Raw genomic sequence first — 16,753 nt, forward strand, 5'->3', positions numbered from 1 at the left:
GTGTGTGTGTGCGGGGGGGGGGGAACGGGGGCTTAAAAGCTGCTTACTGCATTTTTGCCAAATGCAGTCGTGTTTAGTCCTTTAATCGTTTAGCCCACATTTCTTAGAAAACCATGAAAACCACGAGGAAGGAGTGAAAAGGGAAACAGCACTTACACACAGAAAACTCAAGTGTGTGTGTCAGTAGTTCAATTGTGATTTTATGATTTTTAAAGATCTCTGTCAAGTCTGTTTTGGTTCAGCTTTGATCTATTTAACATAAGACAGTTAAGTGAGATCATTTTATAAACTTCAATACCACTTTGTTAATCAATGAATTGCTGACGTTGTTTTTAAGCTAAAATGACAAACAAACTCTAGTTCTAGTTTCTCCGAAGAGATGATTTGATATTATGTTTTCCCGTTTGTTTTTGTTATGTATTGGTCTAAATTAAATACATTTGTGGGGTTTGGACTGTCGATCAGCTCCAAACGTCTACGTTTGATTCAGAGAATATATGAGGACATTTGATTAAATTATGTTTCATAATCATAGCAAATTTCTGTTTTACAGCCGTATTATAAAAACATTTTGATATTTAACTGGAACTCAGAGCGCATACCTCTGCCAAGACCCATAGATCATAGATATCAGTCCTGTAGATATGTCTAACCTTTTCAGATAAAGATCCATGAATTCTCTGGGAAATTTCGAAAAACTTGGATCCGCCCTCTGATCATAACCTCTGTCCTTGTTGGAGATAAACTAGAAAAACAGATTTAGTCTGTTCCCATGTTTTGTTCCTCCCCCCTTTGCTTATTGTAGGAAGGAGCTGCGATGAAAGACAAGAGAGATTTATTTGACTTCACGCTGAACAGATCTGTGTATTTTATCAGCCCCTCAAACTCGATCCCAGAAGAAAGTGTTAGCGAGCTCCTCGGCATCAGACGGGTCCGTGTCACGCAGCCGGGGAAAGTGTTGATCCGCTGCACGGGAACACTTACATAACACTGAGTCCACACCAGCTGGCTCTTCTCTCATCCATACTTCCCCCCCCTTTTTTTCCTGTGTGATTCTCGCGCACATCTAAACACTCAGTACTGCTTAAGTTGAGGTTTCCAAGTCTGTCTTTGTTTTGTTTTTCTCTCTCCGTCCTTTTCCTCTTCCCCCTCTGGTAGCTGTGACCTCGTGCCGTTTCAGTCTCGCCTATCTTTGTGTGTGCGTGCGTGCAAGTGTATAATCCCAACAGTTTCTGCTCTGTTCTTTTCCCTTTTTTTCCCCCTCCTCCCTCTGTTTGTTCGAATGTGCCGTAGTCTCAACACTGTGCACCAGGACATTACGCTTTCACCATGTGTGGTTCTGTGCACGCACTCCTGCCTGACTCGTCCTATCTCCACATCTGGGAGGATGTGTGTTCCTCGCGCTCGAGTGTTTGAGAACCGGTTCGGTGGAGCTGGCACAGATTGTGATGACGCGCGCTAGAGATCCTGCGTTTTCTCTGAGAGACAAGTCATTAACATACCAGCCATGTTCTGCGAAGGCGTCTGTGTAAAGTAACTCATGTGAAGGCCAAACGTTATTTCGCTGTTTTTTAACGCCTCTACTGATCCACATTTCAGCGTGAGATTTCTCAACTCTTCCCCACCTTCATTCCTGTATTTAGCAAACATCTCACTGTAAACCCACCCACCCACCCACACCCGCGAGAAACCTCACCCCACAAACATGCAGATTCCATCACTGGTCCCATTCCCCAGTGTCATGTAAATGGCATTCCAGGCATTTTACCTCGAGGGCTGTCAGGAGCTGATGCTGCTGACGTCCCTGAAATCCAGCCAGCGAAGGATTCTTATTTTACGACGGAGGAGTGTTAAGGGTTTCTTCAATATTTTTTTTATTTTAGAAAATCATCTGGGATAATGAGGATTTTGGATCACATGTCCCCCCAAAAAAATGGAATCCAGGGGATGAAATTGAAGTAACTCAAAGATGAAGAGACATTTTATAGAAAAAAGTAAACGATGGAAGTTTAACCGTGTTTATTAAAAACAACTGAAAATAACTAAGGGCGAGCTTCCTCCAAAAACGAGATGAAAACCAAAAGTACACAAACGATTGTCTCACACAGGGAGGAACCCAAAATAAAACCAACGCACGTAACAGTCCATCATGTTTTCTTCAGAAAATGAACGCTCAAACTTGTCTTGATTAACAGATAAATCATGATTATTATTTATTATAAAATTATTACTTTATTATAAAATTCTGGATTAATATAATTTTGTTAAAGGGGTTATATGTGTAGTATAAGGTTTTTTTTTTAAGGGTAAAAAGGTGCCTTTAATTCAGGTACAAATTAAGGGGTTCACCCAAAACATGCAAAGCAATTGATTGTAATTCATTAAAGGGTTGAATGAATTTTATGCAATGTTTAATGGGTTTTTAAGGAATTTTAATCCCTCAAAAGAAACCAAAAAAATTATACCACTTAATGTTTACCCTAATAGGAAAGTTAAGGTGCTTTTAAGGTATGAATGCACTGAATTACTATGTAAAGTGCCCTGATTCAGCTTCATACAAATGCATTTAATCTATTTGTATAATTATCTCCCAATCTTAATGTTTTAATGTTTTTTTTTATGAGTCATATCAATCATCTAACTCTCAGCAAATTATCATATTCTCCTCTCAGTTTCAGTTCATCCTCGTGTACAGACACAAGTTTATTTCAAGCCATCTCTCCCTGTACTTTCCTACTCCTCCTCTTAGAAGTCTTCTTGGTTGTGGGCAGCGGGCTTTAACCTGATTTGATTGCTGAACAATGGGGGTTGAGTGGTAACAGTTAAACCTTGTTGAGAGTCTCCCGGCCGTGACTGGATTCTCCAACCAGTCATGACCCCGCGGTTCCAGGGTTTTGTGTGTAAGAGAAGGAAACAGTGAGTCGGTGACACATGGACAGATTCACTGTTTGTTTAATCTCCACTGCTATCCTCTGATTTTAGTGTGTGTTTTTGTGGGATGCGTGTGTACACTTCTGGATAAACTGGCCTACAATGAGCGGGTTTCATGTCCAGTAGCTCCTCAGCCTGAGTGCAGTTCCAGTTTCAGGTTGATGAAACACATGTGGGCGAGTTAAGCTCCTGTTCTTCAGTGCACTATGAAAACATTTCCCCAGGTTCAGCGCAGCATTAGACGTAGCCTGTCTCACAATCAGCTCCAGATGCTTGGAACCAACTGAGCGTTCTGCTGAATACGGGGTCATGCTCAGGTAAAGGTGGAAAATGTTTGCTTAAAAAGACTCCGCAGGGTCTTTAAAAGTCTAATAACTTCTCAAATGTCTATTATCAGAATTTCAGGGCCATAATAAGTCTAAAATATGTTTAAATATTACATCTTGAATACATTTAGATGACTCTTACTTATGTTAACGTTCATTTACCAATACTTTTATCAAACTTTAAAATCCGTTTTTGCCAAGGACTTGAAATTCATTAATCTACATTTTATGCCTTAAAAAGTTTTGAACCGGGTCCTAAATATGTTAAGGACTATCATAATTATGATGATGTCCATTTAACGCAGCTTCCCTTGTACTAAATTACTTTACTACAACTACAAACATGACTGGATAAACTTGTTGTTCCTGAAGAAACTGGAGAGAAGCTGATTTGGTGTAAAGACGTGCACAGCTGAATATTTTGGCATTTGACTGACACGGACTCAGAGACGCAATGTGAAGTCTGATTTATTAATTCAGGTGAATTGAATGAACCACACATTCTCTCTGGGGCTGAAGGGCTGAGAAACTAAATCTCTACTGAGCTCAATCAGATGGAGGCCGGAGGCTCTAATCAGCAAATATGTTTTTCATGGGTCAAATTCACCTCCATTCCTATTATTGCAGCAACATGACATTGTTTTCATTTCACCAGGGTGCAAATATTTCACAGATTTTTATGATATTATTTCATTTGCTTTAAATCAGTTAACAAATTTGTACCAAAAAAAAGGTGCCATGACAGACATTAGTTTCTTTTATTCGAAAGTTTATTGAATCCTGGAAAAACAAAGTATGTTTTCATTAAAGCTCCACTTGGTGGCTGGTGTAGCGTGTCCAGGAATGCAGATGCATGTTACACCAGTTGTGGAACTGTGCTTCAGAGGACCACCACAAGAAGCATCTGGAAACAGAAACGGACAAAGTCAGAAAGAAAAACAACCTTTCGTTAAATGATTCTAATGTTTGTCTAAATGCTTGTTAGAAAAGGTGAAGACCAGGTTGTGTGTGTGTAACTTGTTATCTTCACGCTGATTTGACCGGTGGTGTAAAGTTCAAGGAGTAGTGTTTTCAAGTGAGTTAATTTGACTGTCAAATTCAATTTCCCGTAGCTTTTCTAGAGGGATAATAACCCTGAAATTGCAGAGACCCACTGAGCACATTCAGCTCAGCGGTCATCCAAAGAAAAACCACAAGAAAAACAAAACAAAACACGAGGTCCAAAGCATGGATTTGTAGAAGCGTCACACCCCTGCTGTGCACAGTGCACGTTTCAAAGTTCAAATCTGTTTGTTGGTATTTGCATGACAGGAAACTGAATCTCCTCAAGCACAGATCCACACATTTCTAAACCTCTGTCACACTTCAAAATAATCAGATTTAATCTCATTTAAGGGAAGACCACCCTTTTTCAAACTGTAAAATATTCCTGAGCACGTTGAATAAAACTTAATTCCACCTTTCCCCCTCTGTCCCCCCTGTCAGTGAGGAGAGCTACACCGTGATCGACTACGCTCTGAGGGACCAGATCTGGGTGGGGTCCTGCCAGCCTGAGGATGTAAACCTGTCCCCGGTCAGAAGCACTTCCAGCATGCTCAGCTCCCGGCAACCCGGCGCCAATCATCTCTTCAGTCTGCGTTTCCGCAGCAACCACTCCGGGGAAAAGGTGCCCATGATCCTGGGCACGGAGCTGCTGTGAGTGCTTTTCTTCTTTCCGACCTTTGCTCCTCTTTGATCGCGCTGTTTTTGTTTCACTGGTGCTCGGTTGCAGATTTACGAGATCCGGTGAATCATGTTCACGTCCGAGATGACTTCAGCTACAATATAAAATACAGAAGGTTTGATACAGTATGTGTCTCTCCACTCGAGACGGCAGAGTGTAGGACCCGAGTATTAGGGCTACTAAGAGTGAAGCAAAAAACAGGAAGATGACGAGATCAAAGTGGTAATATCACGTGAATAAAGTTGGATTTTGAGAATAAGTCCGAACATTAGGAGTTAAAGTCCCAATATTTTTTCCCTTTTTCTGGAAGTGTGACTTTTTGTTCATTGAATTATGACTTACTAACTTCTTGTAATGTTACATCTTTATTCTCATAATATGACATCTTCTCAATACAACCTATACTGACGTTTAACTTGACAAGATGCTCAACGTTCCACTTTTCAAAGCAGGGTACAGACTGATATTCTTATATCTCCCCTCTAAAATGACACGTATCCTAAAATAACAACTTCATTCTCAAAATATACAACTTTTTTCATTTGGTAATGTTTGAAGAACTTTATTCTTGTAAGTCTCTTTTTTTTCTTCTTCTTCTTCGATATGGCCTCAATTTTCCTTCCCGTGCTGAATGAACACAGCTCAGAACCCTCTCTTGTTCCTGAACCAGATTCCTTCAGCTTTACCTTTATGTGCTCTAATGTGCTTTTAGAAAGAAAGCAAGAAAGAAAATCCATCTGTCCTTAGCTCTTATTTCTTTTTGGACCTTTACAAGTCGCAGGGATATTTAGTTACATCTGTTCACAAAAACACAGCCAGAGCCTCTTGTTTACGTGACCCAGGAAATTAAGTTTATTATTCTGCTTTACAGTCCTACTGTCTTCGCTCGTATTGTCACGCAAACCGGCTGGACCAGATAATTGTTTTGTTGACGAAGCGTCTCACAAAACCCGACCGTCTATTCGAGGAAAACAACGACCTTTATTCAAAATCTGGATGTCGCTGAAATGTGTTGCATGTGCAGTGATTACTCACACATCTGACCTAGAAATGCAACCAGCTGGTTCGAGGTTTCATTGAAGTTCATGCCTGTAGCTGTTTGGGTAAAACTCAAACTTACCCCAGACACACACACACACAGACACACACAAACATACACACATACACACACAACTCCTTCCCAGCTCCAGCTCCAGCTCCCTTTGTACAGCAAATAGCTACGTTGTTTAGATAGATTATATAACCAACACAAACAAAGGGGATCTGTCATATTGGGCTTCATACAGGGTGTATTTGTTCTGGTGAGAGTTAAGAATTGCAGCCCACACACACACACTCACACACACACTTGCAGTCACTGTAATTATGTATTTGCTGTGGTTCAATGCTTTGTATTGGAGTGTTTTCATATGCACTGGGCCTGTTCCTCCTCATTCCTGTTCAGTTAGAGAATCTTTGTCTCTATTCTGATCTCGGCGGCTCCACTGTTCCAAAAACACTCCTTCTTTAAATGGCTCTAAACTCAGCTAATGGCTTTTATTAGTGTTTTTCTTAAATCACACAAGTGCTCCTTAAGTGCACATTGTTTTGTTTTGTAACTACAGTTGAATTTCGGATTGTTACTTCAAAGAGTGTTGGTGAATGTGAATTGTTTAATGTAATGGAAGGAATTCAGGTAATGATTTACATTCCCAATCTAACTGAGAGGTCTGGTTCAGGTAGTAATGGTTATTGTAATGCAACAGCTCAGCACACGCTTCAGGCGCTAAAGTGACACCTGCCACAGTGAAGCCGTTTTCAGACAAGAACTCTTGAAACTATTTTGTAGACATTTCCCGGAGTTCATGTCTTCTGTCTTCGTGTCCTTTCACATATGAAGAATGCAGCAAGGAGATTGTCCAGGTCAGACGTGTTTCTGTCGCGTGTTCGGAACGCCATCAACACGCTCACTCGTTCGCTGTGAATTTTCCTGCTGTGTTCTCACATGGGCTTTCGGAAATATTGTATTCGGGAGCAGGCAGATAAAGTTCCGGATATTTGCGTTTTCAAACTCAACCTGTCTCAAAGCAGCTTTAATTAATCAAATCTACAAATATCAGTCAGCATCATTTTGATAATGGATTATTCTATACTAATCAATTGAAATACATACATTCTGCAACTCTCTCTGTCCCACTAAGCTCCTCAAAATTATAAGTAATTTTCTGGTGTGAACATCTCTTAACTTCAGCACTTTAAAAACCACACAAAGCATCTGCAGTAATAACGTTAAGTGTGACTGGGACGTGTCTTTGCTTCCATTGCTGCCCACTGAGCCTTTGGACACGGCCCATGTAGACATGCGGGGGTCTCCTTGTCGAACTGCCCCCTCTGTAGAGTGTGTGTTCTTGTGGAAAGCCCCTAGGCTCCCTCTTTTCATAGCTAGGGGTTGAGATTTAATGTTGAGTGTGAGTGTGAGTGTGTGTGTGTGTGTGTGTGTGTGTGTGTGTGTGTGTGTGTGTGTCTGTGTGTGTGTGTGTGTGTGTGTGTGTGTGTGTGTGTGTGTGTGTGTGTGTGTGTGTGTGTGTGTGTGTGTGTGTGTGTGTGTGTGTGTGTGTGTGTGTGTGTGTGTGTGTGTGTGTGTGTGTGGCACTCCTCTCACTGTAATACCGAATGGGCTGAGGAGAGGGGGGACCCTGGCAACTGTCCATTGTTACAGTGGTTGCTAGGCATTGTTTAAGCTGTTGCATAGCAGCGGGCCATTGTGAAAGGGGTTGTTTCCCACGACCGTCCCTCCTCCCGCCTTTTTTACTTTACATTGCCCCCCCCCCCGACCCCGCCTCACAGTCCCGTGTCTGATCTTTTCGACAGCGGCCTGTGTCTGCACTTTGTTTCTGATGAGCGGAGAATAACTTCCTCTTCCTGCGGACATTCATTCCAGTGTAGTGGTCTAAACCAACATGACACACATAAGTGGTGTTATATTAGTCGGCCTATTTTGGTCTCCTGTCAGAGTTCAGTGAAGTGGACAGGACAGAGTATCAGGGCTCTCTTGGAAATTGTAGTAAGGACTGACTGAATCGGGGGAACAAAAGAAAACTGAGTTCGTGAGACCCGGTTCACATCTTCAGCCTTCTTTGATGGAGCACCATTTTTGTAGGGTTGCAATTAATAATTGATTTAAAAATGCATTGTCAATAAAATGTTTGAAAACCATCAAAGTTTCGATCATAGTTGTCCAGAGGAGTTGGATTGCATGTGGTAATAAAGACATATTCAATAAAAGAAAGAAAGGTAAAGCCACAAATCCTGACCTATTACAAACTGAATTAATTAAGTTCTTAAAAAGGCTTAAATTCAACTTGTTGCAACCTGAAGAAAACCCTGTTTTACTCGAAGAGCCATTTCATCAGGGTGAAGAGGTCATGTAGGTACAGTACACTGTACACCCGCCTTTGTTTAGACAGAATGTGTTAGTCACACGAAAGTAAAACTAAAATATAATGAAAGTAATTGAGTTACAAAGAAACCCTTCGGAGGGAGGTTACTGATCGGATGGTTTAGGTGTGGTCGGGTGATGTGGGTTTTGCGGTCATGTAGATGGAAGGACAGATAGACAGATAGATAGATAGATAGATGGACAGGTGGATGGCCAGATGAATAGATTGATAGATAGATAGTTTATTGATCCCGGGGGGAAATTTAGGCAATACTGGAGGACTAAGACTATGCAGACCCGTTGTGTGTGATTTCTCTGCGGCAGGTATATGCAGAAGTGGTTCTCAGGAATCAAACGTTCTCTGTACTCAGAAGGAAGTGTCTGTGTTGCAGATATTTTTGGTTGACTTCCCCGCAGCTCCAGTTGGGTTGCACTGTAAAATTCCAAACATTCTGACTGCAGGCGGGTCTGTTTTTGTTTTGGTGGAAATGAAACTGTAGAATTGAACCGTTCTGTGTTGGTTAGCGTGGGTGTTTCTGCTTCCAGCTCCATCTGCTCTCTACCTGTGAACCCTTTCAGCTGGTGCCTTACCTGTGTCTACTCAAGCCTACTTGTCAGTCTGTGAGGTCTTGGAATCAAGCACACTACAGACTGATCTCTGACCCCAGGAGTAACGTAATACATCAGGAATTCAGACAGGCAGCTGGATTAGAGACGGCACAAGGACGCCTGTGTGGCTCCCCACCATCGTTTGTCAATCCCCTTCTCTTCTGTCTGTGTCCTCGTCCCTGTCTGTGCATCCTTTTGTTCCGTGTGTGCGTGTCAGTGCGCCGTCCCCATGACCCTAATGTTCTGTCTGCTGCAGAGTCAGTAAATGGTGCTTCTCTGTTAGTGGAAGAGAGCAGCTACAGAAGTCTGCGGCAACAGTTCTGTTAGTCAGATACACATGTAACACAAAGCAGCAGCGCTTATGTAACGGCCCAAAGAGGAGGAGGAAGAGCAGAAGTAGGAGGAGGAGAAGGAGGAAGGCTGTAACTCTGCTGCACGCTTCATCATTTTAAAAATTGTTTTGTCTGCTTTTCTTTTTATGCTTGTTTTTCATTTTTGTTTAGATGGCAACAATAAATCTGCTTTTGGGATAAGAGTTGTTCAGTACCACTGAATATTAGGACCATTCATAAAAAGTCGTCATTTAACAAGAATAAAGTTAGAAAAAGATCCCATTTGACTATGACACAGAAATAACAAACATAGATTTACAGCGATTATACGACAGTTATAATGACAGATGTGCTAATAAATAGTAAAAACTACATCTTTCATTAATGTTGATATACGGAGGGGCAATCTTGGAATTCGAAGTCGGGGGGGTGGAGAAGTTCTTCCGACCTTTGGAGTCGAAATTCCGACTTGAGGGGGCGTTCCAGCTGCAACTTAAAAAATTCCGAGCTCTGAGCTTCAATGGAACGCTGCATTATACTCGTGAAAAATGCAAAGTCAAGCATTTGCAACGACATGAATCTATGTCACGATCAGATACCACATCTTTAAAATATAATTTAATCGACTTCACCCAGATAAATAAATCTGATTATCCCCTCTTCTTCGCTGTGACTGTCACTGGAAAGTTGTAATTTTTGAGCAGTAGAATTAGTGTAGAGTTTGCCAAAGCTAACTTAAAAAGTGAGTTGCTTGACAATATTTGACCCTGCAAAGTCAGTCTGTACGTGTTTGCAAGACTTCCGTTTCCAGCTATTTAAAGGAGGTAATTGTTGTGTATTCCTAGATTTATTTATTGGTGTTTATTTTTCAGTTAAACTAAATATAATTAGACAAGTTCTATGGCTTTCATTCAACCTGAGCCAGGCCATAGCAATCATCACTTATAAACATGGTTAGTAGCATACAGCTGTTAAAATATGTAATAGAAGTTATTATTATGTTTTAATACACTGGTATTGGATTGGTATTCTTAGCCAAAGCCAATACGCAAAGTCCAGGCATTTGCATTGTTGAGGGAAAAATGGTAATCAGGACATCTATTATGGGAATTGTTACATCTGCCGGGATGGAGATGTTTTGTTTTTTTCGGAGGAGTAGGAATTGTTTCCAAATGCTGACAATGTGCTTCAGTGGAAACGAGGGAGGAATTTAGTTGAGAGTAAACAACTAGCAGAGAGTTTGCAGCGAGCGTTACGAGGAGCGGGGAGTGATAACACGGAGATGAGATGAGAACCAGTGGCCTGCTGGTGATTTGAAGCTGGCAGAGGAAGGAATGTTCGAAAGAGGCTGTCATCAATCTGTCAATATGCTGTTTGTGTGAAAGAAGTTTTCCAGCGGCGAGGCCTCTCCGCCTTTCACCGTTTGAAACAAGCTCCTCTGGCATTGTGTCACGACTCCTGTTGTTGCCATGTGAATAAATGCTTAAAGTCATAGGGATCTTTACTCCATTGAATATGCTGATCCTTCAATGGCCTGCAGTCATGCACGGGAGGAGAGCCCAAGCACCTGTTTGTGCAAATGCAGGCTTCACATGCCTCCATGTAAACGCTCGGGCTGCTCTGTTTTACCTGAAACCTCTTCGGGCACATGCCTCACATTCCTCGGATATCCATTAAATGCCTCTGAAACACATGGGGCTCTTTTCACGCCTGTGCACGTATATGTTTGAGTAAGTGTCCACTCGCTGTTTGAATCAAGTATTTCAGCTGTTTGAGTGTGAGAAGGAGAGCTGCCAGGCTGCTGTGTTCTGTATGTGCACAGGCTGCCGGCATGTGTGTCCATCTGTCCGGAGCGGCCGACCGACAGCTGCATTTCCCACAGAGCGGCTCGGCTGTTTGCTGAAGCATGTGTCGTATGGATTCACCTAAATATTATATTCAGCTTTGATGGATTAGCAATCCCAGCCTGATCCGTGACTTTCAGTTTGACAAAAATAGACATTGTGCATATTTACCTCCTCCACACAATCTTCTAAATTGATCTGTTCCATGTTTTGCGATGCATGGACAATTATTAGCTACGTTCAACATTTGCTGCCCCTATTTGTGAATATAAAGATGCTTGTTGTCGATGTTGTTTTCTCTCGGGATGACTGTCTGTCCGTCCCATTGTTGTGAACACAATATCTTAAGAACCCCTTGAGGGAATTTCTTTAAGTTTATTAAAAACATTCACTTGGACTCAAAAATGAACTGGTTCGATTGGTTAAGGTTAGACTGGTTAGTTCAAGGTCGCTTTGACATTATAAACCACATATTGCCTTGTGAACGCCGTCCTTTGAGAACAATTGAAAACAAATGGAGACTAGAATTTGGTGGTCAAAGGTCCAGCTGGCCTCGCAAAACCCTTTTTAGCAAAGTGAACATCTCAACAGAACTCATTAATTTTTGGCAAAAATGTTTTAGACTCGGATTAACTGTTTAGATATTGATGGTCTGATGTCAAAGGTCAAGGTGTTTGGTCTCTTGAATAAGATATTTCAAGTTTGCCTTTCTGGAAGATCAAAGTATAAATGTATCTGCAAAGGCTAACAACATTCTTATCCGCACTATCTTTGCTTTGTGTCTACAGCTGATTGCAAATGTCAGCATTCCAACTTGTTAAACTAAGATATTGCAAACATTTTAACCGTGTGCGCCTCAAAGCTTGAGCTGTTTCAGACTTTTGTTGTACTGTTTGTTTGTTGGAAACAATTTCTGCTTTTTTATTGTTATATTTTTAGCACTTAACAGGTAGGGGATTCTTTATACTTGGACTTTGTGTTTAGTTATCATCAGAGCCAGCTTACGTAGACTGTAAACCTGATTATAAAGTTCCAAAGGTTTATTCCGGTCATTATATTACACTGTGTGTTCACATGATGACCTCTATGTTCATTATTTTATCCACAGAAGAGGTTTATGGGGATTTTAGCGTTGTTGAGGAATGACGTGACCTGGCAATTTACAGCTTATGTGTCCTGAACAGGATCAGAACGACATGTGGACAATGGAAACACCATCATCAGCTCTGACTCATGGGACTTGCCTGTTCGAGGTCCAATTTAGTCCTTTGTGAAGTAGTTCCACACAGATACCACTCAGTCTGCGATGGACCCATCCCCGCACGACGCGGCCCGATGCCGCTGAGTCACAGAGGGCCTCAATAAAACCCCCTGTGGTTCATTTCCTGAGTCCCCCCCCCCCCTCCTCCTCCTTTTCATCTCTCCCTCTGCCGCTCTTCACTAAATCCCCTCCTCTGCTCTCCGCTCTCCAGTGAGATGAGAACAGGTGAAACGAGAGATTCGTGGAATCCGACCTGTGGGACTCCACCCAGTGTTTTTTTCTTTCTTTCTTTTTTCAATGAAACGCAAGAGAGAGCGAAAGCACAAGCGGCTCCTGAGAATCAGCCTTTGTGCTTTGCTCTCCTCGTTTCTCCCTGAGTGAAAACACACCTCTGTTCTCTCTCTGAGACAGAGAACAGAGAGGGAAGACGAAACCCGCTTGAAAACGAAATTCAATTAGCTGCCAAAGCCTGTTTACTTGCGTATGTATATGCTCAGAACAAAAAACTGTTTAATACACAACAAGCAACTCGTTCAAACACATTGTTTCATCAGCACTGTCATGTTTCAGGCGCTGTGCAGTTTAACTCATGAAAGTGTAGAACTCTGATAAGTTTCATAAAGTATTTGTGTTATTTTGTGTTCTTACAGAAATGAGCGCGCTCGATGGATCAGCGGTCTGGGCCACAACGTCAACAACAAGAAGAGTGAAGACAGAATCAGTGAGTTACACAAACACACTTTAACGTGCTGTATCCACTGAGCCTCTTAGCTTCTCCTAAGGCTATTGCACCACCTTGTGGCTGCTAAATGAAATGTACCCCCTCCCCTCTCCTCCTCCTGCTTTAGGTGCTTGTTAATTCAGATAAAATATATTCAAATAAGACCAGAGGACTAAAATAAAAAACTCTCTTCTTGTTGCGATTAATGTTTGTATACGTGCGCCCCCCAGACGCCATGCAGATGGAGGTGATCCGGACGTACACGGCCAAGCAGCCGGATGAGCTGTCGCTGCAGGTGGCCGACGTGGTGTTGCTCTCACAGACTGTAGAAGACGGTGGGTGCCTCCTCTCACTCGTTCTGTAGCTGTCACTCTTGAGTATTTCTCAAATGTTCCCTGTTTTAGTATCATCTTTTCATCATGCACTTCTATACACTCTCCTTTTCACTAGTCCACATATTTGTTGTGGTTTTAAATCTACACAAACATGCAGGGGTCATTTCCTTCATAGTGACTATAGCAGCTGCCTTCTATGTTATAGTACAGATTGTGCATCCAGAAAACAGACAGTAATAATACCTGGGACTCTTCATCTGTAAATATATATATTTAGATATATATATATTTTATTTTCTATTTTAAATTTTTGATATTCTATTTTATTCTATTTTATTGATATTCTATTTTATTCTATTTTATACTATTTCTATTTTTAGTTTATTTTTTTGGCCTTCTATGTCATAGTACAGATTGTGCATCCAGAAACCGACAGTAATATTACCTGGGACTCTTCATCTGTAAAGATATATATTTAGATATATATATTTTATTTTATATTTAAAATTTTTGATATTCTATTTTATTCTATTTTACACTATTTCTATTTTAATTTTATTTTTTTGGTTGAAATGACTGAGCATTGCTTAAAGAGAGCCTGTGACCCAAGTATTTAATTGCCTGCTTCATGTTGTCTCTGTGCATTTGACAATAAAAATCTTGAATCTTGAATCTTGAAAATGCTTAAGTCCTCATGTCCATTTCTCTTCCCTCCCAGGCTGGTGCGAAGGTGAGCGGCTGCGCGACGGAGAACGGGGGTGGTTCCTCGCCGAGTGCGCCGAGCCCATCACGTGTCAGGTGACCATCGAGCGCAACATGCAGAGGATGGACCGCCTGCAGGGGCTGGAGACCAACGTGTGAGCCGGGCCAGCTGCCTGGACCACAGAGGGCTTTTTTTTCCCGCAGCTGTTAGTGACCTTTGACACAACAGTGAGCTGCCTTATGAAGTGGTGAACCCGGACCAATGAGTTCAGTAAGAACACCAGTGACCCGCCCCCCGCTGGGAGCATGCGTGCAAGCTGTGGGGCTGCTGGGACTAAGATGAAGCCATAATTCAGCGGTTCAACGCAAAGACTGAGTTCAGAGCAAACGCAGAAGAAGGACTGATTTTCCTCAACTGGCGCTCGGTCCTGGTGTGGGGGGGGGGCTGGTGGGATCTGTCACATTCTCTAATTACCTGGTTGTTTGGGAAACGTCACGCCCACTGCCAAAGTCCCTGAAGTTCTAAACCGTGTTGTTTTTTTCCCGAACATATTTTGAATTGTGTGAAGTAATAATTTAGACAACAGCACCAGTGCTATCGGACACAAGGTGGAAGAAATAGAACGAAGATGACAGCAGCCTGATGTCTGGGACTGAGGCTCAGGACATGTAATCAGGAGCTCTGCCAGTAACAATGTAACTGTGGTTTGTGAAAGTGATATTGATGCAGGACGGTGAGATTGGCAGCTTCTTTACAGTTTGTGGATTAAGTTTCCTTCACATCACTACGATTCAGTTTGACAACACATCTCTGTTGATGTGTTTACGCCCCCAACACAACCCCTCACTGGAGTTTTTTCAAGCACCTGAACGAGAAGTTTGGAAACACTGCTGGTCCTGTTTTGGTTTGAAAACCTATGGGGCTGTGAAGGGTCAAAAGGGAGAAGTTTGAAACCATGACCAAGTCACCTCACTGATTGGTTCATATTAGTCAAGACTCCACAACCACTCGTGAAGCCAGAACGTATTTCTCTCCACCATCATCGTTTCTCATTCGTATTATTTTCTATAAGTAAACAACCGACTGCAGAGTAGACTCTCTGCTTCCTGTTTAAACCGGCCGTCGCATGCCCAGTGTACGTGAATGGTCACATGATTTGCGTTTCAGCCATGTTAGTTTGGACAAGGATAATTAAGGATACAGAGCTAAAACGCTTGAACCTAGAAGTCCAAACGATCCCTTATATTCAATCAAGCTGCACAAAATTGTATAAATTTATAGATATTAGTTCTCTAAACAAGCCTGATTTATTTTATGGTGATCCATTATTTATACCCCGGGAAATAAGTGAAAATTTCAAAATAAAATTCTGGATCAGCTCAATGATCTGAATCCTCGCAAAAGGTCTTTCCTGACTCATACAACATCCTTCCACCAACAAAACAAACCAACAAGCGGACAGGGATGAGAACAGAACCACCTCGGTGATGGTAACTAAAATATTATCGTATGGATGCAGCCTTTTCAGTGTAGAAACTAGTGTTTCAGTAACACCTGAGGGCAAGTGGAACTATTCCAGTTGTCGGTGTGTCGAGATGCAAAAGAAAGGAATTCAACGGTTTGTCTAACGCCAGAGGCACTTTGTGTAAATAGTCTTTAATTGGATATTATTGAGAATTACAGTCATCTTGGAGGGATGATTTCAATTGCACTTGTTGTTAAGCAGAGGGGCCAAGTCTCTGTTTCCCACCCTGCTGTTTGTCACTGGTTAATGTCCCCCCCATGACTCACACTCCAAGGATTTGTGTCACAACTGCCACTATTCTCTCCATCCACTCTGTGATTTGTACAGCCTGAATTATTACACACACACACACACACACACACTTGATGCCAGCCAGAGGTGTATAAATAAATATCCCCCTTCAGGATTTATATGCGTGATGCTTCAGAGGCAAACTGAAATTAATTTGCGTGTGCTGATGGGAAGAGACGGAGCGGCCCCGACCCGGCCCGGCTTTTAATTTGATTGTCCACAGTGAGTCATCTTTTTAGTGTCCAGCTAAAGGAAATAAATGGCTCGGTCACTGTGATGATAACGCCGTCCATCAGACCCCCCCGCCCTGTCCCGGCCCAAACGACAGCGACCACGACTGTCGAGCTACGTGAAGTGGGCGGAGCAGACAGAGCTTTGTATTTGCACTCAGGGAAAATGTTGCTCTGTGAAACCAAGCGTCTCCACATGAATTCGTCTCTGCTTCAATCACTTCCTCTTCTTGTAACTATTGTAAATCAACTGTGTACATGTAAATATGTAAAACAGCCTGAATTGTAACATGTTTTCCAAAATACAGATTTATATTGCAGGAGCTATCCTAGTCGAGCTTATTAATAAAAAGGCTTAATTGCCTGTCATGTTTCCTCATTGATCAATGTGACATTTTATTTTTTTTTCTCGAGGACCGCTGCTTGAAAATTACTTCACTTCTCTTCTTCCTGTACCATTTGGAGCAATAAATCAGCCGTAAGCTTTCTGCACATTAATCAGAA

At 41.9% G+C, this 16,753-nt stretch overlaps 1 protein-coding gene across 1 annotated transcript in view; it reads left to right on the forward strand.

Annotated features, from left to right (window-relative positions):
• Positions 1 to 16,630, forward strand: part of LOC133003947 (rho guanine nucleotide exchange factor 26-like) — a 29,449-nt gene extending 12,819 nt beyond the window's left edge. The window contains exons 12-15 of the mRNA XM_061073779.1: positions 4,743 to 4,952; positions 13,095 to 13,165; positions 13,396 to 13,500; positions 14,219 to 16,630. Coding sequence (XP_060929762.1) covers positions 4,743 to 4,952; positions 13,095 to 13,165; positions 13,396 to 13,500; positions 14,219 to 14,361 — 529 coding nt within the window. The 3' untranslated portion in view covers positions 14,362 to 16,630. The remainder of the gene's footprint in view (positions 1 to 4,742; positions 4,953 to 13,094; positions 13,166 to 13,395; positions 13,501 to 14,218) is intronic.
• The last annotated feature ends 123 nt before the right edge of the window (positions 16,631 to 16,753 follow it).

The sequence above is a fragment of the Limanda limanda genome, chromosome 6 (assembly GCF_963576545.1).
Source record: "Limanda limanda chromosome 6, fLimLim1.1, whole genome shotgun sequence".
NCBI lineage: Eukaryota > Metazoa > Chordata > Actinopteri > Pleuronectiformes > Pleuronectidae > Limanda > Limanda limanda.